At 33.7% G+C, this 24,925-nt stretch overlaps 1 protein-coding gene across 3 annotated transcripts in view; it reads right to left on the minus strand.

Annotated features, from left to right (window-relative positions):
• Positions 1 to 24,925, minus strand: part of sff (BRSK family serine/threonine-protein kinase sugar-free frosting) — a 276,362-nt gene that overhangs the window by 66,999 nt on the left and 184,438 nt on the right. For all 3 annotated transcript variants that reach the window (XM_075362769.1, XM_075362768.1, XM_075362771.1), the window contains exon 10: positions 422 to 529. In XM_075362769.1, the coding sequence (XP_075218884.1) occupies positions 422 to 529 (108 nt within the window). The remainder of the gene's footprint in view (positions 1 to 421; positions 530 to 24,925) is intronic.

Raw genomic sequence — 24,925 nt, forward strand, 5'->3', positions numbered from 1 at the left:
AGTATCTACCTGTAAAATGTTTATTTTTTGTAGAAACCTAATATCTACCCAAATAATCCAATCATTACTTTACTCCTTTTCTGATCACTTTAATTGGAAATAATTCATAAGAATAAACTGCAATAAAAGTAACTGATTATAGAAAAGCCATTTTGAATTAAACAAATAACCTTAATGTAAACAGAAGAATCTTTAGCTACTGAATATTATTCAAATATCAATGTATAATATACTCGTACAACAGCTATTTAAAAATTGTTTAACTTCAGTTTTCTAAGAAATGTTTTTTTTTTCATTTTCAATATTAATTAATTTTAATTAACCTCTGTTATTTTCATTTACAAAGAATAATATCAGAGATATTCATTGAAGCAAAAATAATTTTTTTAAAAATGTTAATGTTTGTTATAATGATACAAACCTTTGTGGTAAAGGTGATGCTGGAGTGTTATTCAAAAAATTAGTTGGTGAATGGAGGGATGAATTTAGATGGTTTGAATGACTACCCCTTCTATTATGATGCCTTGATCTGAAAAAAATAGATAATAGAATAAGATGACTAATTTACTTAAAGAGCAATTAATAATTATTTAAAATATTTTTTTATGAATTTAGAAATAAACTTGTAAGTTTACTTCTGCAATTTTCTTAACTAAAAACGTTTGTTTAACGTCATCAAGTGAGTTAATCAATCAATAGTCATGCATATTCACAGTGATTGAGTTTTATTGTTTTATATTAATCAAACAATGTTACTTCTTTTTATTTTCTCTTTCTCCTTAATTTTTCTTAGCTTAAAACATGGTAGATAGAGACATATGCAAGTTATTTTTTCAATAGCCATTTTATTTTACCCATTGTAGAATGGAGGATTTGACACTAGATACATGATGGCCAAATGGCTAAATTCACCAATTTTCTTAATAAAAAGTTAGCATAGTCTAAATGTACACAATTTTTTCTTTTGCATGTTCAGCCGTTGGGAAAATTAGAAACATATCTTCAAAAGTACAGATCTCACCTTTATCCATACAGTTTTTAGAATACATATGAAATGTGGAAAGCTAAGCAAATTAAATATGTCTCATTCTATTTATTTTTAAGTAGAAGGCAAACAGATAAGAATGAAAATGAAAACATACTTAAAATGGAATGGCCTACTGATAAATCTGTTACCAGTTAGAAATAAACTATTATAGAAGTTATTGAGAATATCAAATAGTGGCCATGATTTATCAAATTTTAATAAAAAAATTAGTAAAAATACATTGTTATGGAACATTCTGTATAACTAGCAATACCTATGATCAAATGATCTGAAATACCCTCAGTTTCGAAAGGCTTACCTCCTGTGAGAGAGAGTGAATGAGGTTTTATCTCCTATGCTTCCTCCCAATGTCTGTTTGACTGCATGAAGGATGAGAGCTAAAGGCATTATCTACCACAGAAATTTTGGGTAGGAGAAATGTTTTACTTTGTAATTATTTTATTATCAAAAAAGAGGAAGAATTTTTCTTACTAGTATGACCACATATGGCATGGTATTGAACAAGGCATGGCCTTGTTCAAATAACAAACAAATTAATTAACAGCTTCATAACAGAAGTGTATCTAGTAGCATCTACATCAAAATTCTTATAAAACTAAAATGTCCTACATATATCATATCTTATATTAAAAGACAAAATGGCCTATCTAAATACCAAATATAAGTAAAGTATTTTCTGAGTTTATTTTCTAGTGTTATTAAACTTTTTGAGAAACAAAAGACCTGGCAGTATTTATGTTAGCCACCATTTGATGAGCAGAGAAGCAAAATTTGATATTTCTAATATATTGAAAATATTAGGTAAGCATTGTGTATTATAAACAATGATCACCTGATTACCTATTTAAAAATGAAACTGAGCAAAACCAACCTAGCCCCTATGTATCTTAATAAAGGAATTTATTGTTTAAGCAAAACCCAACATCTCCATCATGCCAGAGCTAACAACATTTAATATGCCCCAAAAAACTAATAGAAGAGCAGGACAGTCACTTGACCTAACTTATAAAATTGGCAACTGTGTGAAGACTGTTGTGTTTTGTTCTGTAAATTTTGAATAAATTCAGATGGAAGAAGGTGATCTTTTGAAAAATATTTCAAGAAGAACTTACAAAAGAAGCAAAAAGGTGAATATTCTAAACAAATCAATAAGCAGAGAAGATACAGTGCACCTAGTGGTTCTAATCTCTTTAACCCATGTAAGTGTAAGACTAATAATTTTCTTACTCTACTTTAAGACCTGCGTTATTTATTAGAGAAAAATTATATTAATATAAATATAAAATCACTCAGGATAATAAAATTGCAAGTCGGTTATCAATGATAAATACCAATAGACGCAGACCTTGTACAAATTATGTTACCTGGCACAAACCTCAAGCTTTTCGTGTTAAGTGTTCAGTTCCCACAAGATCTATTAAATCTATTTCTGTTTGGAAAAAAACTTTTATGTATTTAACTTTAATAAAACCAAGCTGTTGTAATAATAAATGAAAAACGATTAAGTCTGGAGAAGGAAAAAAGGAACGTAGAGGACATAGAAGCAGTGAAAGTCAGTCCCAAAAAAATAATGCACAAGAACATTAACTGGTAATCTTAGAGATTCTGAGTGCCATTACAACAAACTTAAATTATATCTTGTTTATTTAATAGCAAGACATCAATTAGCAAATTTATGCAAAACATATAATAATTTGGTTAATGATGAACAGCAAAATTCTTCTAGTTCTATGTTATAATGAATATTCTGTAATGAATATAATATAGCATTAGTTGTCCAGCATCAAATGTTTCTAGTCTGTATGCATGCCTCACTCAGCATATAATGAAAACTGCATATTCTGATGAAAAAGTTAATTTCATCCTAGAAAAAATAATTGATAAAAAAAGTGCTTCTGCATTCTATGAATTACTTAACAACAAAAATTATTTAGAAACTGTAACGTTTTTTTTTATATGTCATAGGTACACCCTCTACCAAAATTTCCTATTATGTTACAAGTTGATGTTTACAATTTATGCGTAACTGACACAAAAGGAAAAGATACTTGTCTTTACATATTGTCTCAGGAATGGTTCTCAACTGAAGTATCATCTGCTTGGTTAGATTACATAACCAACTACATAAGAGACAAAAAAAACAACAGTGCCTTTTCTGTGATGGATGTTCTGTACAAAATAAAAATAATATTGTTTTTCATTCCTTGATGCAATTTATGACAAAATATGACACCATTGATGAGATAATATTACACTTTCCTGCACATGGCTGTAATTTTCTCCTAGTGGACTGAGTCTTTGGAAGACCTGAGAAAACTTTTGAGGAAAACTCCAACAATATTTCCCAAAGAGGAATACTGCAAAATGTTCAATGATTGGAAAGGTAAAGTGAGTGGGAGAGTAGATTCAAATTTACTTAGTATAAAATCTTTGTTATTGGTGCACAAAAATCTTGAAAACATTAGTAATCTAAAAAGAATAAATATTAAAAACGTTTAAATTACAACGAATATTTTGATCATTGTATGACTATTCTATTTTACAGAAATGAAGATGAACATGAACAATCATAACAGACCCTTTTGAAACACAGATGGACTGCGAAAAATGTGGTGATTTTAGTACTAGTTTTTTCATTGATAATATATGGATTTTAACATTATCAGTATAATGTTCCTTCATTACAAACTCAAGTTTAATATATATACTGGCATGTATTTAAATTCTATTGAATAAACCACCTAATACAGAATATTGAGATAAGACATATCTTACCTTAATTTTTATGAAAAAAACTTTAAACTTTCCCAGGATTATATATATATATATATTTTTTTTTCTAATTGTAGGATATCTATTATATGTAATTATTATTATTTCATTATACATACATTTTTTTATTATTTACTGTCTTTTATAAAAATAAGTAGCTGACTAAATTGAACAGTTTAGTTTATTATAACAATTTTTTGATAATTCGAAAGTCAAACATGTTCCAAATGCATTCAGGCAAAACCAAGCATGTCCACTCTTTCTTTCTTTCTTTCTTTATCCTGCTTAGCCTCTGATAATTTCCATTCAGATAATACTTCAGAGGATGAATGAATATGATATGTATAAGTGTGAATGAAGTGTAGTCTTGCACAGTCACAGTTCAACCACTCCTGAGTTGTGTGATTAATTGAAACCCAACCACCAAAGAACACAGGTATCCATGATCTAGTACTCAAATCTGTGCAAAAATAACTGACTTTACTAGGACTTGAACGCTGGAACTCTCAACTTCCATATCAACTGATTTGGGAAGATGCATTCACCACCACCAGACCAACCCGGTGGGTTAAGCATGTCCATTCTGCCCAAGCAAAATTGAACATGTACATAATTTATAATACAATATTTAATTAAAGAATGCTTTATGATTTAAAATATCGGTATCAGATGATCTTATTTATTTTGTATTTAATAGTCTCTCAACAAGTTCAAATTGTTAACATTCACAGTGAGTTTTTTTTTGTTTTCTGAAAAACTTGATTTGATGGATATGTTTGTTTTTGCTTGAATGCTCCGCATTTTGAGTTTTATACGATCCTGGTTAGGAAACAAAGAGCTGCTACAAGACTGAGTCCCAATAAAGAAGTGGCTATCAGCATTCCACCACAGATTGTGCAATGGGTCAGGAAGGCAGCAGCAGGCTCAATTCCCATCAGCACTCAACCAAAAAAGAAAAAATGGAATGGAAGAGGAAGGGTACAAACAACTGAGGGACTGCCTCTGTTAAGGGTAGATCAGGCTTGTTGACTGTCCTGTCTAGGGCCCAATGAGTAAGTAACAAAAGTCATTTATGTTGTAAACTAATTAAATAAAGGTAAAAAACAGATACATAAAACAAAAAAAAATACCTGAATTAAGCAGTTCAATTAGATCATCATGCACAAATTTTGAGCAATAATTCCACAATTACAGGTCATTATGGAAAAATGAATGACAAAGATTATTAAAATCAAAGTAAATCAACTAGAGATAAGAAAGAAACACTATTTTATTGGATAACACTGATATTCTGATATATTTCATAAAAAATACATCATGTACTGAAATAGACAGGGAGATTAATTTAAGGATTGATGCAATCTTTATATTCTTCATTATAATAATAATTTTTTTTATGGCCTCCACATTGCCCCTTACAGTCATCCCAACCTCCATGAAAATAACCTACCTAAGCAGGGAAGTTGAGCTATTCTAGATGTTGAAGCAACCGTAATAGAACAATAAAAGAAAAATCGTAGTGTACTATAAAGTTCACCTATTAGAGAATGGAATTTTACTTTTCATAAAAGGGGTAGTCAGCATCATGGAACTTAATAAGAGTAACTATAAACTAAATTAACCTTAATTTAAAATTTTTAACTTAAAAAATTTAACCACATAAGCCATAAATTAATTATCTATTTCATAAGAACATAGCCAATAATTTACCACTTAAAATTCACTACTGTTGAATTAAAGACATCAATATCGTTACTGTATACTTCATTAAATCGCCGGAGGCATCTCTTCGAGGGACACATTTCATCAGTACTCTTTGAGTTTAAAAATATTTTTCTTCCTGGTGTTCTCATTCAGAAATCAGATCATAATTTAAAAATGATCAGTATCAACATAACCATTGATTGCATTATAAAAAAGAGTACATCATTTACTACTCTCCTTTTCCTTAACATTGAAATGTTGAATTTTATGAATTCATCTTCTTATGATTAATCTCTCTCTACCAAACCTTGATAATGCGATGCATATAAAAATCTTCTTTGGACTGCTTCAATCTTGCTGTTCATCACCTCCCTCTGATAGTTCTAAATGACACAATAACATTCCAACATGGGCCTGACAATAACTTTATATAATCTTAAAATAGTGTTAGCCATGTGGAATCTTCTGCTGAACCACAGAAGTAATCTTGAGTTCCCTCTGGGCTTTAAAACAATTTTATCAAAAGGACCAGTAAATAATAATTTAGGATTGAACTGCACACCTGTCATGAACATTAGTCTCCCTATGAATTTTCACATTTGCAATATTTTTGTATATTTTACAGCCAAAGTTGTTCTGATGTAAGTCGTAACCATGTCTTATCGAGATTTAATGGCAGCCTGTAGATCTGATCAACATCATTCTGAAGAATGTTGTACTCATTGTAATTATTAACCCTATTGTATGTTTTAATATCATCAGCCAACAAAAGAACATTAGATTTGATTTTTCAGTTACATCATTGATAAACACAATAAAAAATAAAAGTCCTAGATAGGATTTTTCCTATCTAGGACTTTCCTTTCTTACAAAAAAGAAAGTAAAAAAGATAAAAATATAAAACTGTAGTAAAGGGAGACAACTCAGAACAAGACAGTCTATGCTTGGAACCAGAAGTAATGACGATAAGAATAATAATTACAATAACAATTACGCCCTTAGGTAGATAATCCCATATCCGGAACATAACACCCATGTTCCATGTCCAGGATAGTAACAGCTGGTAGTACAACATAAAAAACCTGACTAACGGGGCTCCGAATATTTCCTCAAACATGTGATCACTCTTAACAACAATGATCCTGACCTGATTATCATTTTCAGGTTATTGCATGATTGGACCTGCAGATCACCTGTATTACCTGCAGATCAAGTATATTAGAAAACGATTTTGGATTTGGACTTACAACATCTTTAGAGTTGGTGATTTTGCGGCCAGGGACGATTTGATAGCAGGTGTAACAGAAATTCTTCCGTTGTCCACATGTTCCCCGCGATGGCAAGCATGTAGTAAGGTACCCATGTTTTGGTGCATGGGAGTTCTGAAAGCTTTGGTTAGTAGGGGCCTGAAATCAATACAGAAACTGCGCATCTGCTCTACCAAAATATATGCCGACTCTTTCAAAGTACCGGTAGCTCTGAAGTTGGAGTGTTCCCTGCCGGCTAGCCTTGCTATAAAAGAGATTAATTTTTCTCACAAGTTGGAAAATCTATTGCAGCTGAAAATTTACACAAACACCCATATTTAAAATGAGCCATGTCGCCAGAAACAAATCTGAAGAAGAGTTTTGAATCTGTTTGGATTGGTAATGAGGTAAGACGTTTGTAGAGAACTATTAACAAGAACAGTTCACTCACACCTGTGTTATTTGAGATTACAAAAAAAGATGGTAATTTTGAGAAGATAAGCCCTTTTTTATTCTTCGTTAAGTAAGTAATTCTGCTGGGGCCCAGTAAAAGAAATAGCAAGATGTTCAATGATCTTTATGTCGGGACAACCAATGACATCCAGTCACAACACATTCTTGCCTTAAACAAAATAGGTGAGTATGCTATGTGCTGAGCCTCATGGCACTCTCAATCCATCAAAGGGTGTTGTCGTTTGTTGCAACTCATTTAATTATTCTGAGCATTAAATTGGCGAGGAGACAAAATAGTTGTTCAAGAAGTGAAAACCCCTTACAAAAGGTCAGCTATTTCGAAACTCAAAGAATTGTGTAAAGCCGTAAATCTAGAGCAACAACAAGAACATATGCTCAGGCAGTGGTCACTGCATCTACCACAAGTGTTGATGAAGATCAGTTCCTCAGCAACCTCATGCAAACTTTAGCTACCATGATAGAGTGAATACACGTAATCGACAACAAAATGAAATCTCTACCTCAAAAGGAACTTTAAACTCACCAAGTTACAGTCATCAGTAAATGTTTTGAATAAAAATAAAACCACATCTGAGCAGAATAAAAACCAAAACAAAATTGAGGTTCATATTCAGGTACGTAATCCACCAGAAGAAAATGTTAAAAAAAGTAAATGTTTCAGAGCCCCGAAGAGTCTTTGAAGCCATTTTCTTCTTAGGTGGTCTAGCTAATCAAATCACAGAGATCACCTAAAACAATACAAGGGGTGACTGTTTTTCCCCTTTCCGAGGAGCAACCCCTGTCGTGGGTCTCTCCTGTTCCTGCTTCTGAATTCGCACCAATTCAAAGTGCCAATACATGCTCATCCTTGTCCACAGCTTCCTTAGTCTCCAACTAGGAGGCTGGAAGCTACACAGGCAACGATATAATTTTATAACACAAGACAATTAGTTGGAAAAAGAAGAAAAAAGGACAGGCCAAAAGGCTGACTCAGAAATTAGCTCTATAATATAAACAAATTGATTTTGCAATGGAAAATTAATGAATGTTTGTCAGAGATCCTTGAGCTCCAACGTTTGGTATATGATGTGGACCTATTCATATGTCTGTAACACATATACATTTACATTTACCCCAAGATGTAAATTTCAGTTTAAGACAATACAATATTGGCGAGATCAACCGCCAAATATAAGAGTTAGAGGTGGTGTAGCCATATTAACATCAACTAGAGCTACCACCAAAGGGGTTTAAATAAATACAAATCTGCAAACAGTCGCAATCAGAATGAAGCATCTGCTGCAGATTACTACCTGCAGCATATACTTGCCAGATTTTGATTGAAAGGAGGAAGACATAATGTGATTAATTATCCAGCTTCCCCCAGCCATACTACTAATGGGTGACTTTAATGCACATACCCTATTTGGGGGTCGGATCGAATAGATCCCCAGGGAAAAGAGTTGAAAAAGTTCCTTTTAAATTCTGACTTTATTGTATTAAATAATTCTTAAGGAACATTTTTAATGCTAACGGCGGATCGACCTCCAATTTATATTTAATATTTATAAGTGTAGATAGCAACAAAATACACTTTTAAGGTTTTAGAAAACCTCCATGGAAGAGACCATTTTCTGATGTAAATTTAAACTGATGCTTCAATGAAAGTACATCCCATCCCAAAAAGATGGTTGCTTGATAAGGCAGATTGGATGAGCTTTACTGCTAATACAAAACTTCCTGAAACAACTGGAGTTACTGAAAACAATGTCGATGCTGTAACTGATGCTATATTTGACTCAGCATCAAGATATATTTTCCAAACATCCGGGACACCCAAGAAGCCACCTGTTCCATGGTAGAAGTAAAAGCACAGGGGGTATGCCATCTGTAACAAGCAAAGGGGTTACCCCCCTTAGTCCTGCCTGTGTTCTTTTGAGAACAAGAGCCGTAATCCGTGACTGCATGCTAATTTACGAACTTCACGTATTTGCCCCAGCAGCAGCGAAGAGGTGCAGTGAGTGGCAGGAGAATATAGAAGGTCTCCAGCTACCCATTGCTCACTGCAAGTTATCACATTTGTGGGCTTGCCCAAGAGTTTAAGTAGAAGGAAGGCAGTGAGCATTTTTATTTGTTTACAGGTCAGGGTATCTCTGGCCACGACAGATATTCAAGAAGTAGGCAGAAAGTCTGGCCGGAAGAGGGACCCAGAACCTGGCTTCCAATCTTGAGGAGGTCACAGTAGTCCAGAAGTCTGTCCCGATCTCAATACAACTGAAACGGTACGCTGAAGTGGTCAAGGGGAGGCGTGAGGCCAGCCAAGTTACTAAGATGCCCGAGGTTATTTTTGTTAATAAGGCGGAGGGATCGATTGTATCCAGTAGTCAGTTAAGGGAAGATCTTCAATTTGCCCTTCGCAACAGTTGAAAGGGGCTTAAAATAAAAAACATTAGAGAGACCAGCAAAGGATTAGTTGTAGTTGCAAACGACAAGGAGAAAGTCCGGCTGATAACGGAGTCTTCAGCCATTAAGCGATTGAATCTAAGGTTGACCCTAAAAGGATACGTAGGCCCTACATCATTGTCTATGATATTGCCTGCAGCCTTTCTGATGAGGGTGTTCTGTCCCTAATAAGGGAACAGAACACCGACTTGGATGAAGCCGCTTTTAGGCAGGAATATACGTTGGTCTTTAAAACAGGTAGGCATGATGCCCAACAATATCATGGAGGTTTTGAGGAAGGTGCTGGTCTCTTCCAGCAGTTTGTGTCTAAGGGGAGGTTGTTTGTTGACTTTGGGTCTTGTCGGGTCAAGGGGTACCTTGATGTTCAAAGAGGCTTGTTATAGGTATGGCCAAACAGCCAAATTTTGTAAATTTGCATTGGTCCGTGCGCATTGTGGCGATGAAGGTCACAGGTGCAATGATTGTCCACAGAAGCCAGACGCTCTGGACTGTATGAACTGTAAAAAGTTATGCAAGGATGATAGGCAGTCAGTTGCTAATAGAGAATGTGGTTGTTACATAAGGGCAGTTGGGCTGTACTTTAACTCTCTTGATGGTTAAGTTCAGTCAACTGAATGCCCAAGGTGCTTATGTAGTGAAAGTTGAGTTAGATGAAGTTGTTGAGCAATGGAGCCTCGATATTGTTTTCTTGCAGTACCCATATGTGATTAAGGGTGATCTGTCAGGTTTTTATGTCTGGAAAAAATTTTACGTAGGACATAATAGTACGTCTGCTACCCTGTGTAGGAGGTCGTTTGATAGTATCTTTGTGCGACACGTCTCTGACACACATCATGTAGTGGTCAGGCTTGTCATCAACAGTCAGAACCTGGTTGTTGTCAGCTCATATTTTCAGTATAGGGATCCCACTGAGGAACATCGAGAGTGATGGGGTAGGATCCTTAGATTGATAAGCAATTATCTAATCCTTATAGGTGCTGATGTTAATGCCAAGTCGCTTTTTTGGCACAGTGTGTAACTGATCCTGATGGCGAATTGGTTGAGGGTTTCATTGCGCAGCATAACTTTTTAATGTTGAGACCAGCATTAGATTTTTAATGTTGCAGACCAATTGGCTACCTACGTCGGCATGATCGAGGATGGAGAGCCTTTTGTGAAACCAATATTGACATTACCATTGGTAGGAATGTCCCTGGTAGGATCCTAGACTGGTCTGTGGTTGATGATTGCTCTAGCGATCATCGACTGATACTTTTTGAACCGGTGGAAGAGCTGCATGATGTCCATAAAAGGCATTTCCCTGTTCCGCAGGGGTGCTTCTTGCACAGGAGTGTGGATTGGCCTAGATTTTCTAATCTTCTTGCGTCTGAGCTTAGGATTTTTTCTCAGAGCCTGGACGAGCTTCCATTGGATGACCTGACAGAACGTTTTACTTCTGTGGTGATAGTAACTGCTGATAGTTCCAACCCCTCAGGGCACTGGCCAAGAACGAATTGCAGCTGGTGGACTCAGGGCTTGACTGCAATGAAGGGGCCTGTGCGTTGCCTCAGGAGGGCCGCACAATGTGAAGGTGATCCTGATCGGTGCGCGGCTCTAGCTGCAGATTATCACAGGAAGAGAGGCAGGTACTTTCATTATATTAGGTCCTCTAAGCGCAATTTCTGGCGTTCTTTTGTTCAGGGTGTTTGCCAAAAGACTTACAATAGATTCAAAAAAATTATCCTGGCAACAATATGTGTTATCTACAGCAGAAATACAACTGCACCAAACATTTGGAAGAAATTTAAGGCTATCTATGAGCGTAAAACTTTACCTCAATATCTTGCATTTAATCTGAAAACGATCTAATAGATTCACCAAACGAAATTGCTGAATTATTATCCAATCAATTCGAATGACCAGTAAAACAGTTAATTATTATGATTGTTTCAGGACTCAAAAAAGAGAATTAATTAAATTAAAAGAGAGTCAATTAAATTTTGGAACACATAATCTTTTTTTTTTCTCCACCCCCCTTTCTGGGACCGCTCATGGAGAGCATTGCATCTGAAAGATTTCAGACAGATTTCTTAGCAGCCTCTAAGGCTTGTATTCCAAATCTTAGCCTAGTGTCTATCCAGATGCCGAGGTGCTTAATTGACAGCCTTGATACTATTCTTCTATTTTCCAAGACTACCATCGGAGTTGGTCGCTTCTTCGCCGTGGAGATCGCTACCACCTCTGTCTTGTCTAGGGCAAGTATTAGTCCCACCCCAGTCATCCAATCTTTCATTGCGGTATATGCATCCATTATTTTGTCAGCGACATCTCGCCTTGTACTTGCCTCAACGACCAAGACGAGATCATCGGCTATCCCACAATCGTTACATCCTGTGGGAAGGCAACTTGGAAGTCTGCGTCCCATTAGGTAGGATCGAATTATTCTTCAGGCCTGCATTATGGCGACATGAGAAATGCAGTTAAATGCTTTTTTCACATCTAGAGTAACAAGGACAAAAATTGCCCGCCGACCACCTGTTGCAGCTCTCCCAGTCGCCTTGCACACTGCTACTACAGCATCAAGGGCAGACCTTCCTCTGCAGAATTCACACTGACTATCAGAAAGTCCATCCCCCTCCTCAACTGCCTCAGATATTCTGTTCTGAAGCATGTGCTCCTGTATCTTGGCAGTGCATCTACCATTGCCAGCCGTCAATAAGAAGAGGGGAGCACCAGATCCCTCCCTGGTTTTACCACAAGTACCAGCCGCTGGCGCTTCCAAATCTCTGGGAATACACCTTCCATAAGACAACTGTTGAACTCCTCAAGAAAAATCTTCCGGCTCGGCCCAGACTGCCAACTTGACCACTGAATTCAGCAACCAGTCTGGAACCGACGCCTTAGCCAGAGGTAAGCACGATGCTGGCTTCAATAGTTCATTTGAAGTAAAGGGGGTCAGGCTCTCCCCTTCACTTCTGGAACACATAAATCTAACGTACAATGTATCTTTTAAAATAGAAGAACTTGTGAAACATTTGGAGAAACCGGGCAACACAGCCCCTGGTGTAGACGATATACATTACCATCATGATCAGTCAGCTAAACATCGCTTTGAGACTTAGATTACTTGAACTGTACCATCACATTAAGTGGGATGGAATGCAACCCATAGCAGTAGAAGAAAGTAGACATTGTTATGATCCCAAAATATATATAAAAAACTGACAGATCCCAGTAGTTACCCAGTAGTTTATTGGAAAAATCTTTTAGAAAATTATAAATAATCGATTAGTTTGGATTTTAGAAAAAGAAGGTCTCACATCAAGCAGGATTTCTACAATACACTAAACTACTGATAAAATGACCAATTTAGAAAACATAATACATAACAATTTCATCGTGAAGAAACACTGTGTTACAGTCTCCATCGATCTGTAGAAGGCTTTTGATATGACTTGATGTCATGGAATATTGGTTGAACTACATGAATGGGGAATTTGCAACAATTTACCAGCATTGCTTAGTAACTACATGAACAATACTTTTCAAGTACAGGTTTATAATGAATACTCATTCGAAAAAGATTAGAAAACTGCATATCACAACTCTTGCCATTGAGTGGTATCTTGTTCAGGTTCGCCATAAACTGATAATTGCCATTCCAGGAGAAATCAGCAAAGTGTTTACATCGATGGTAATTGTATATGACAATTCAATTATGGTGATTATAAAATGTGAGTGATAAATGCCCTCAATGACGTTGTAAAGAATAATAATTTCAAATTTTCACCAGAAAAAACATGCTGGATACACTTCTGTAGGGAGAGAATTCCTCATCATAGTCCTGTTTTCACCAATGATAACCATTCAATTTAGGACAAAGATAATGTATGCTTTTTAGGTCTAATTTAAGTAAATTTCTTACATGGGGACTACTCATATAAAATTTTGTGTACTAGATGCAAAAAAGCCCTCAGTATTATTAAATGTTTATAAAATATCAATTGGGACTCAACTAAAGAGACATTACTGTGGTTATACGAGTATAAAGCATTGGTACAATCGAAACTTGATTACAGGTGTATTGTGAAACTGACTTGCCGGGAACAAGAGGTAACAACAAAACTTTGAGAATCAATTACACACAAATAACAAATTCATATATGTTTAACGGCAATGAAAGATCAATGTGCAGTATATGTGACAAACCGCTCACTGTTAACCATCTACTCGAAGAGTGTATAATGTATGAAAACCTCAGAGAGAGGTATGATTTAAGAATTAATATTGCTGGTGAATCAGAAAGTGGAAAAGAGGAAAACAGCAGTTTTATGGCTTACAATCATGCCAGCAGATTACTATCCGTTTGTTCAGTGAAAATACGAGTAAGTTCTGTGTTGCGTTTGCATGAGGATCCCCTATATGAAGGCCCTTTACATCTGAACATAGGGTTTCTTTATTTCTTTGGTATTGTCGAGTACTTGTGTATTTTTTTATGTTTTTCAAATTAAGTTTATTTTTGGGTTTTAATTAAATGTAAGAGCCCTATAAACCCTTACTTCTGATGAGCCTATCGGTAACATCTACTTAATTTTTAAACATTGTGATGAGGGCTTATGACCTTAGAAGTCGATACACATACATCTCAAAAGTAAAATAATAATAATTTTTTTTTAATTCTATAGATGGTGGAGCCCATCTATAAAATTAAAAAATTTTCTATAGATGGCCTCCACATCTCCCGTTACAGCCATCCCAACCTCCTTGAAAAAAGCCCTAACAGGTTAGCTGAGCAACCTACTCTAATGCGAAGAAAGTGCACAAAACAGTAAATAAAACCTTAGTGTATGCACTAGTCCTATCAGGGAACGTATAAAACAGGGGGACATCAAAACATTAAATTGAAAATAAATATGTGACAAAACTACAATAACATAAACTAAGAAATACTTGGTAATGCAGCAAACTAAAACACAAAAATACTAAAACAATCATGCAAGTAGCAAAAAATAACCAACTAAAAAATGTAACTAAAAATACAAAAAAACAATAGAATAACAAGGTGCCAATAAGAAAACCTATTCAAATAAACTCATTATATCGCAGTATCTAACAAGAAACATATCCACCACCCAACCACACTCATTTAGCTTGCTAACACACCTAGATGTCAACCTGCTATCATAATACCATTTAAACAGATATTGCCTACTACAGCAAATAAAAGGAGCAGGTATGGTTGTTTCACAAATTCCACTCAATAATCCCATTAATTGTTTTATGGGAAAACACAAGACTGCACCTTACAAAAACAGCACTCATCCTTGTAGTATTTAAAGAAAGAGATAATATAACTAAGAGACAGCATACAGTCAGTCGCTTTTGTACTGCTTCTATACTATTATAGGTATAGTTCCTATCACAATTCCAGATGACAGCACAAAATTCAAGAATAGGTCTAACCATAGTCTTTTATAGGTGCAGGTAGTATTTGCAAAGTGGAAATGATGACCAACTCAAAGAAGCAAACCAAGATTCCTTCTGGACTTGGAGACTATCCTACTTACATGCTCACTGAAAGTTAACTTTGAATCAAAGTAACCCCAATATCAGAAATACCTTCAACACATTGTATAGAGTACTGACTAATCCTGTAAGTACATTTTGTCACAAGGGTTTTCCTAGAATAAGTTACAAGAGTTGTTTTTCCAAAATTAAGCGGCATTATGTTATCAACTGACCACTTATGAATTATATCAATATTAGATTGCAAAACCTCAGGACCAGAATAGCTATTAACCCTAGCCATAATTTTAAGGTCATTAGCATACAATAATTCTTTAGAAGAAATAGCCAGTCCAATATCATCAATAAACAGAATAAATAACAAAGGGCCGAGGTTGGAACCTGAGCCATCCTTGAAACAGCATTGAACTCACCAGATCCTACTGAACACTTTCACGTGAAAAAGACTGTCAGTAATATAACTGCACAACTACGTCAAAATTGTTGCACTAACACCGAGGCAGCTACGCATCAACAGAAGTAGATCATGAGGCACAGTGTAGAATACCTTACGAACGTCAAAATAAACATCAACCTGTTTATGATATTCAACTTCTGGAGTAGTAAACAATAGCACGTCATTAAGATCAGTCGTAGTGGATTTACCTTCGTAGAAACTACGCTGATACGGGCAGACCATCTTTTCCAGTGTTGCATAAAGATGTCGGTAAACCGTACTCTCAAACACCTTGACAGCAACATTAATAACCGAAATTGGATGATAGTTATCGATGCAATAAAGATCACCTTTCTTTGGCACAAGTGAAACAAGTGCACACTTCCAACTGGACGGAAAAATTCTGAACTACAGACTGAAATTATAAATCCAGGTTAAAACTGGAGCAACAATATTAGAGATGCCTTTCGTGATAATAGGTGGCACTCCGTCAATATCAGCTGCAGACCGGGAACACACAGACTTATTGCAAAACTCTATCTCCTCAATAAGTATGCTTGATGTTCCATCAACCACAACATCACCAACAAGCATCCCAAAATCAATTTTCCAAATGACCTGTACACAAAGTTTATAAACAGAGTGAAAATGCCTACTGAATTCTTCACATCCGAAGCATCAATAATAATCCAGTTATCAACTTAAGTGGACGAACTCCACCAGAATATTTTAGTGTTGATTTTACATAATGAAATAAGTTCTCTGGCTTCTTCTTATGAAGAAGCCAGAGAACTTATTTCATTTTAGCCTTGCACTTTTTATTTTAGCCTTGCAATGAAATTCATAAAATTTCTGATAATAAATCTTAATACCAGTTTTATTATATTTTTTATGAAAATAACTGCTTTTGTTTAAGAAATCAGATCAGGCTAAATGAAAACCAACTAGGAAACTTTTTAGATCTTGGTCTACATAAAAGAATAGGCCTATGTACAGCTGAAGAAAGGATGTCATTAAAAAGAAAGACGGCCTGTCAAGATTAGGCGATGGATAAATATCTTTCTAGTCAATCCTATCTTTAGACTGATATAAAACAAGATTGTAATAAACATTTATAAACCTTTGAAGATTGATATAAAGATTGATACTGTAATTTAAGAATTCAGTACTAACATTACAGAACATTACATTACTGACAGGGACATTAATAGAAAGTTGTATCATGTGGCATGTTAGGAAGGACAAGAAGGTTAGTATCTAAATTAACATCAACAATAACACTAGAAAAAACAAGATTGTGAATGGATAGCCACTGACAGATAAGTTATAATTATACTGATATAAATTTAGGTTATCCATAAAATTAAATAAAATATCGGCCTTCTTCTTGGCATAATAGTGAGCATTACTACTAACAGTTCTGTTTTCCCACTCAACATTTTGGGCAATGATTTCTCCAATAATAACAACCATAATAAGCAATAATGTCAATTTTACTAGCCTTTTACTACCTTTGACATTCATCAAAGTTTTCTAAATGAGGACATCTGAAGGAAGCAAGAGAAGAGCAAATGGCAAGTATGGTTAATAATAATATGGACAAACCCAACCCTACATCCATGCAATAAAATCTACGCATATGCCTGGGGCAGGCAATGACATGGTACGTATGTTGGCTAACGGGGCAATGGTTTTGCTCAGGAGTACCCTGTGGAGTAAGGGATTGGTGGTCCTGAGCTGGTCGCAGTTGTGCTTCTCATTTTCACTGTTTTGTAGCAGGGGCGGGAGGCATGAAAATGACCTGTTTTTGCCAATGCTGGGCAGTGTGCGGATGGGGAGTGCTCATCCGTCTACCAGGTTACATAGCCAAGTTGAGGGCGGGCTGCTGTGAGCTTAGCTATGCCAAAGTCTTGTGCCAACAAGTACGAGTCAGTAACTTCAGCCTTTGGCAGGGACTGTCCCATGGGTAAGGGTATCAGAGGATAACCAAAGGTAACCAAACAAACCAAAGGACTTGATAACACAACTGGTGCCAACCTTAGCAAATTTAGTAGAACGGAATGATCAGAAGTTGAAAAATTAATCAACTACAGACTACAGACCAAGGATAAAAACAGACATGATTAAACAGAAGAGTTCTTCTTCACCAAGGAATGAGTTTTCAACCAGTTCCAAAGAGAAGGAAAATAAAGCCAAAGTTCAAAAGAAGCCTGAAGCAAAAGTTAAAATTGAAAACATTCCCTATTAGGTAACTGAGAAAAAAGAAATTAAAATTTTAGATAGTGAGTATGTAGGAAAACATATAATGGAGCCTCTGAAACTGTTCGGAGGCCTTTAACTGAGAAGGTGAGCATTTAGCCACCTCCACAAGCTATAGAGGAGAGTGCGTCAAGTCTCGACTTCAATACATTGCTGACCACACCATCTGAGCCAGTATCATCTGAAGCTGGTAGGATGACATCCTCTGTGATTTACTGTGGGGGATCAGAAAAATCATCTCTGAGGCATCAGAATCTTTTGAATTCAACATTGAGGCCTTAAAGAAAATGGAAAAAAAGAAGCAAGAAAAGATGGCCTATGGTTAAACCTAGGTGATAGAACTTAAGAAGTTAGTTCTAATGTGTTTTTGATATAATTATTGACTTAGTGTTTTAATTTATTTTGATAATTTTTGACATTTCATTAGAAGTGGTTTATGTATTTTAAGAGTTAACGTGTTTTGGAGGGTTTTTAATGTGTTAGTTTTAACTGTTTTTAAGTGGCAAAGGCCCTTTACACCCTTGTCATCGATCTTGTGTTTATTTGGGATTCCATAACCTTTGACAAGTCTGTTTATTTAGATTATCTATTTTGACAAGTGGCTATTGCTTTCATCAGGATGGGGAAAGAAATACTTTCTTTTCTGATGTGGAAAGAGGTTAATGACCACACAGTAGTCAATACTGCTAAAGAAAAAAAAAGATGTCTAAACAATTAAACATAGTATTTATTAAATAAAATTCCTACTTTTATGATTATGTTTCTTTTTTAATTTCAATTAATGTAGTTAAATATCTAAAAGTATTGTAAAAAAAAAAAAAAATAATAGAGACGAATCACAGTACTCTCTAACTGAGCATGCTGTCTAACATGTATTTATTTTAACTGAGTATAACAATTTGCATGAAAGTCCTACGACATAAATTAGTAGACTAGATTAAAAAGCTTGAAAAATGTTATTGTCATGCATAAAAAAATTATAAAACAGTAAAACCTCCTTAAATTAGGCAGTTCTCCATACTAGTTAGCCAAAAATGGCCATCATATTTCTATCATGTTAGTTTGAATTTTAGCTCTACAACTTAACCACTTGAATATCAGAGGCAGCTGATTTAAAACATGGGACTGAAAGCATTTGAATAGTTATTCTTAAGCACCAAGAACTAGCTAATTTGTGCTAATAAATAATTAGATTTTTTTAGTCCAGTGTTAAAAATAGTACTTTTTAGAAGGTCAGAATCATGTACCTTACTTACTGCCTCATGGATTCATCCATGTTTCTCAAACTTGAGTTTTTTAAGATCCTAATTCAAATACAATTTTAATATTTTTAATTTATTAATAATTACAAACAAATGGAACTCAAATTAATGAAATTACTTTCCCAAAGGCCTTTTGAAGTTAGCACCTTTGTCAGTGGAGTTTCCAATAGCACTTTTTAATATTTGTATGTAGTAGTATTAAACTGCGGTCCCCTATTTGAAAATTTGACTATGATGTAAATCTCAACCCTTGAACTATGATATCCAGTGGTTTTACTGAATTATATAATATACTGTATAAATAAAAAATAACAGATTTACTGTAAGCACAAACTGATACTTCATTCAAAAATAGTGTCAAATAAAAGACAAAGGAAATGTATAATAATAGGACAATAAATTAAAAAACCACTCAAACACAAGAAATAAAATAAAAAAGTTAATTTTAAAAAATCAACAAAACTGCCATGAGTGTGAAAATATCAATAATTTACGTGTTAAAATTTATAAAATGTTTTTTAATGCAAAGTTCATGATTGTCAGTAACACAATACCTATTAATTAATATATTATAAATGATGATCAAAAAAAAATTAATTTAAAACACAAAACTCAACTCTGCTGATAGTACAATACCTAATTCGTTCAAACTAGTTTATCACATTTTTATTAGTATTTTGAACCTCGAAACTGAAACAAAACAGAACGCAAATAATAAAATAGTATGAATAAGGTGGAAACAAGACTTGTGTATAAAACAAAAAAAAACAAAAATAAACATAACAAGCTAAACTTACTCAAAAGAGCAACTAAAATTATTAACAATACCAAGAAATGAAAATAAAATATTTAGTTAGTATTTATAACCCTAAACTATGTGATATAAATTTTTTTTTTCTATTTTTTAATGAAAGTTTTAGTATTTGAGAAAACATTATATAAACAAGTTAAATAACCACCACAACACTGTAATATTGTTATTATTTTTAAATAATTAGAATTAGAATAGGATTTTTTGTTAATTTTGTTTTTCAACATGAATTTCCAGCAAAGTATTCTTAACATTTCATCCACAGCATTTGAATAATATGGAAGATCCTGTTCACCAATAAAATTGACGATTCAGATTTGATATAAATTGAATAATTTTTAATAATTACATAAATTATTTTAAATATATTTTTGTTTTAAACCAATGAAATATTTTAATTTAGATCTAAGACTTAATGGAATTCAGTTTAAAAATACTGGTCCCTCTAAAAACATTTTCAGATACAACTTAGCATCCTTTAATTCTAATAACTAAGTCCATTATTCAATGAAACTTCTCTTAAGTGAAACAAACCATCCCTTTTACAGGAAAAACTGCTCATGAGGGGCTGTCAATGAAAAAACAAGTTTATCTAAACTAAATAAAAAAATAATAAATATTGTGAAGTACAAAACAATCAATCCCTAACTGAAAAAGTATATATGTTTACTAAATCTATCTTTTTACTTTGTTCTAAATTTCTACGCTAACCTGATTCCAGACTAATTAATATTTTATCTCTATTTTTTTTTTAGTTTCAGTTTCTGTAAATTCCACTAACATTTACACACATAACTAGGCTGAATTTGTTTTTACGGTTCTAATTAACACATTCTTTTATTATAATTTTTATAACTGCCCAGAAAATTAAGCAAGATCTAATTAGAAATATTGATTGAAAAACCTGCATAAGCTAAATTATTATTAATCTAACTTCCAATACTTATTAAGAACCACCCATATAACAAATACTATCACTGCCAGTCCATGTAGTAGGTTGCCAGCTTCTGGATCAGTAGTCTCAGGTTAAATTCCCAGCAAGGATCTGATATTTTTTCCTCCAATCATCAATCTTCATTTCATTTATCTGGCGTTTCATTTGTCTTCCTCATTAAAATGGAAATTTAGCTTGTGCAAGATTTTAATAATAAAAATAAAATAAACACTTTCATAACAGATTGATTGAATAACTGATATTAATTGATGCAGATGCTGCAATTAAATGCATCATTGCATGTTGAAGTAACAGCTCATTTTTAAATATTTCTTGTGATATAAAAAAAAATCTAGGCAGTGATATATATTCTCCCCCCAAAAAAAAATTATCTAACCAGTCACTCACTAATTGTGCTCCTCACTCTGGTAAACATGATTGACTTTGTGCCTCTCAAATTACTAATCATTATTGTGTACTCTCATAATGTTAAAAAGTGTAAGTTACAGCATAAGTAGATGCATGTTTGCTCTTAGCTGGTTTAACAATTTTTTGCTAAAATTCTGTGGTCTGTTTATTCATAATTATACTGTTTTTAAACTTTTTTTTTTTTTTTAACTTTTAAGACCATAACGGATCACTTTAGTTCATTTTTTTGGCAAGTTCTTTCTTTTCTTGCTCATTTGTTGTTTTTCAGCTTTTCTTTTTTGCCAGTAATTTCTAAGGGTTTCAGATCTTCTTGCCCTTTCTTGTTCAGAGTACACCCAGCTTATTGTTTTCTTGGGTTTTGATAGGAATCTAGTTTCTTTATTTTTTAATTTCTCATAGTTTCCGGTTTTCGTTTTAGGTTTTCATGGGTTATGTCTAATTCCTCCATGTCTTTCTGTACTTCGTATAACCAGTTTGGTCTGCTTTTCTTGTTCCAGAAAAGTTCGATTATCCATCTGATAAGTCTGGTCTCTTCCATTCTGAAAATATGTCCTAGAAAGGAAATTCTCTTCTAATATAAAGTTGACCTTTATATTAATATAAAAATATTTTTTATTTCCTGCTGTTAGACAGTAATTATTTCATTTTTAAAAACGATAAGTATGAGTTGTATGATATTTATCTTGTTATATCTTGTTTAACAGAACATAAGGATAGCAAGAGATATATCTCCCTATTAATTGCAGAACCTGGACAATAGTCCACTGCTGCTGGGTCTTCTTGTTATTGGGCAGGTATTATCATTTAGAATTTTAAAATGTTTATATATCTTTACAACCAGATGCTGATCCAACCTCTGCTACTTATAGATTTGAAAAGCAGTGATGGCAGTAGTACTAATAAAAGATATGTGGACTACTTTAAAATCATTTGTATCATTAAAATTTAAATAAATTGTATTTACTCATACGTCACTTATCAACTTACCTTCATTAATATGCACGATAAAATAAAATGTATGAATGCTCGTATAATAACTACTTAAACTGAAAGAAGACTACTGAAAAAAAGCATCATGCAAATGCTTTCTGAGCATAGCAATCTAAATAAACACAGCAAACATTTTCACCAATTTTCAGTATTGAAAATGTTAAGAATATTATTTCTTCTAACATTAATTTAATAAAAATAATAAAGATTTTCAGAATAAATAAAATATTGTATATAAAATGTTTTGATTGTAAGTAATATTCATGTTTTCATTTTCCTCTAAAAGTAATTTTGTCATTTTTAAAAAAATTAAGTTTCTCATAATAAAATTTTTAGTAACCGATAGTAACTTAGGAAGTCAATCAGTAAATGAGGAAAGACTTGCAATTCTTAGTCATTTTTTAATACTTTGTAAATAAGTTGAGTTAAATAAGTAAACTCTAAAAGATGATGTGTGAATTTAGACAAAATAAAAGATACATGGTATGCCAAAAGTTTACCCACTCCTCTTATTAAATTTGACAGTCATTAAAATTGAAGTGAGAATGCCACAAACCACTATTGAAAATGTTCACTGGGTCATCTAATATTAGTTGCAATTCATTAATGCATTAATGCACATACAGACCCACCTACTCGTACAAAATAAGTGCAGTTCATTATTGTGTCATAACACTGTATATCTCCAAAAAATGAATGACTGAATCAGTACATCTACTTGCAAAGACTATATCTGCTTTTTTAAAAATCTGACATTTACACATCCCTGCCAGTTTTCTTTAATCAACTTTAGTGATCAATTTATACACCTGCTTTAAAATATCAGGCTGAGTTGTATGAACAAGGCAATTGGAATATAGTATAAATTATACAATAAAATTCATGAATTCTACAAAATATGTCTTAATTTTTTTAATTTATTTAGAGGGAAATAAATCAGTTATGGCAGTACAGCAGACCTTTCTAAATGTAGAAAGAAAGCAAAGTATTTTTAACATCAAATTTTAAAAGTAAATTCTTTCGAAAGAAACATATGCTTCATAATGTACAATTAGTTTGTGATAGTATTTTAGTGCCAAAAATAAATTTTTCCTCTTTCCAAGTTTAGTTGGTAGTGCGCAAGTGAACATACGCACTTAATAACATCTTGCAAAACCTGTTAGCGAGCCCAGCACTGCCTTGGCGCCTGTAAATAGGGTTCCTCCACCTCTTTAACAAAAAAAGTATGGGCCTAAATACACTGAATTTTAAAAAACCTTCTGTTATTTATTATTTGTTTTGAATAATATATGTAGATATGTATGTTAGGTGCTATAATCAAGATGGCCTCATATGAAACATCACATCAACCAGCTCTGGTATTCCTAAAAGCTCATGCTTACAGATATAATATATCTCTGGTAGCTAGGAATATGAAAACCTTGAGCAAAATGTTCAAACATCTAGAAAAAGAGTCATGACTTAGGTCTGAAAATTAATGAAGAATAAAATATATGAAAATTTCATCCTCAGAAACAAGAAAAGCAATAGGTACAATCCAACAATTTTGAGTGTAAAAAACGTGACATATGTAGGGTCTCAAATTACACATGACAATATCATCACAAGCTAAATAAATACAGGAAATAGGACACATTACACTAACTTCAAGCTATTGAAATGTAACCTTATATCCAGAATCACTAAAATAGAAATTAATAGATCATTAATTAGTCTGGTGATGATTTATGGCTTTTGACAGCAGCAGAAATGAATGCTTTGAATTTTTGAACAGAAGATAATTAGAACCAGGACCTATCAATGAAGAAGGATGTGGAGAGTGAGGTATAATTACAAAATTGAAAATATATTATGAAACGATATTGCCAGATATTAGCCGATTTATTAAAAAATAAGAATTTATAGTAAAAGAAAAATTAACTGGTTTGGTCATGTGGAGAGGATGATTTATGAAAGGCTATAGAAATGGATCCTCAGTGGTGAGTTTTGGGGATGTAATGAAGAGTAAGACAAAAAACACCTGTACATTGTCTGCAGGTGATAGAGGTAAGAGATTAGAGAGAGGTAGTGAGAGAGAAAGAGAGAGGGGATGAGAGTGAGAGAGAGAAAGTTTGAGGTGCATTGCTGAAGAATGTCAACAGGTCCAAACTGGACTGCATGGATAAGAAAAAAAAAAGATTGAAACACGTCATTCCTAAACTAGCATAGACATTCTCAAAAGCATCCCATACAAGGCTTACTGAGAGAAGTGAAAAGTGAAATGGTTTACTATTCCCTCCTTTAGTGAGCCAAACATACTATTGCACATTGACATGCTAACCATACTGGAGTGCAGGACATGTTCAGCTCCTCAAGTAACCTCACTCTGTTCTCCACAGGGACTGGCTGTACTGAGAACATCATTACTTCAGAGAAAGCAATTCTGATTAGTAAATTTTATACATCAGGTGCTTTAGATACATTACAGCCATAAGAGCACCTAGGACAGATAGTGCAAAGCAGTAAATTAATGAAAAAATCTATTTTTTCTCAAGAAAAAATCTATTGCATACATTGTTCCTACTCAGTAGGAGATACAATGAGAATAGATATTCATCAGACAATTTGTTCCA

This window comes from Lycorma delicatula, chromosome 4 (assembly GCF_047948215.1).
Source record: "Lycorma delicatula isolate Av1 chromosome 4, ASM4794821v1, whole genome shotgun sequence".
In the NCBI taxonomy this organism is placed as follows: Eukaryota; Metazoa; Arthropoda; class Insecta; order Hemiptera; family Fulgoridae; genus Lycorma; species Lycorma delicatula.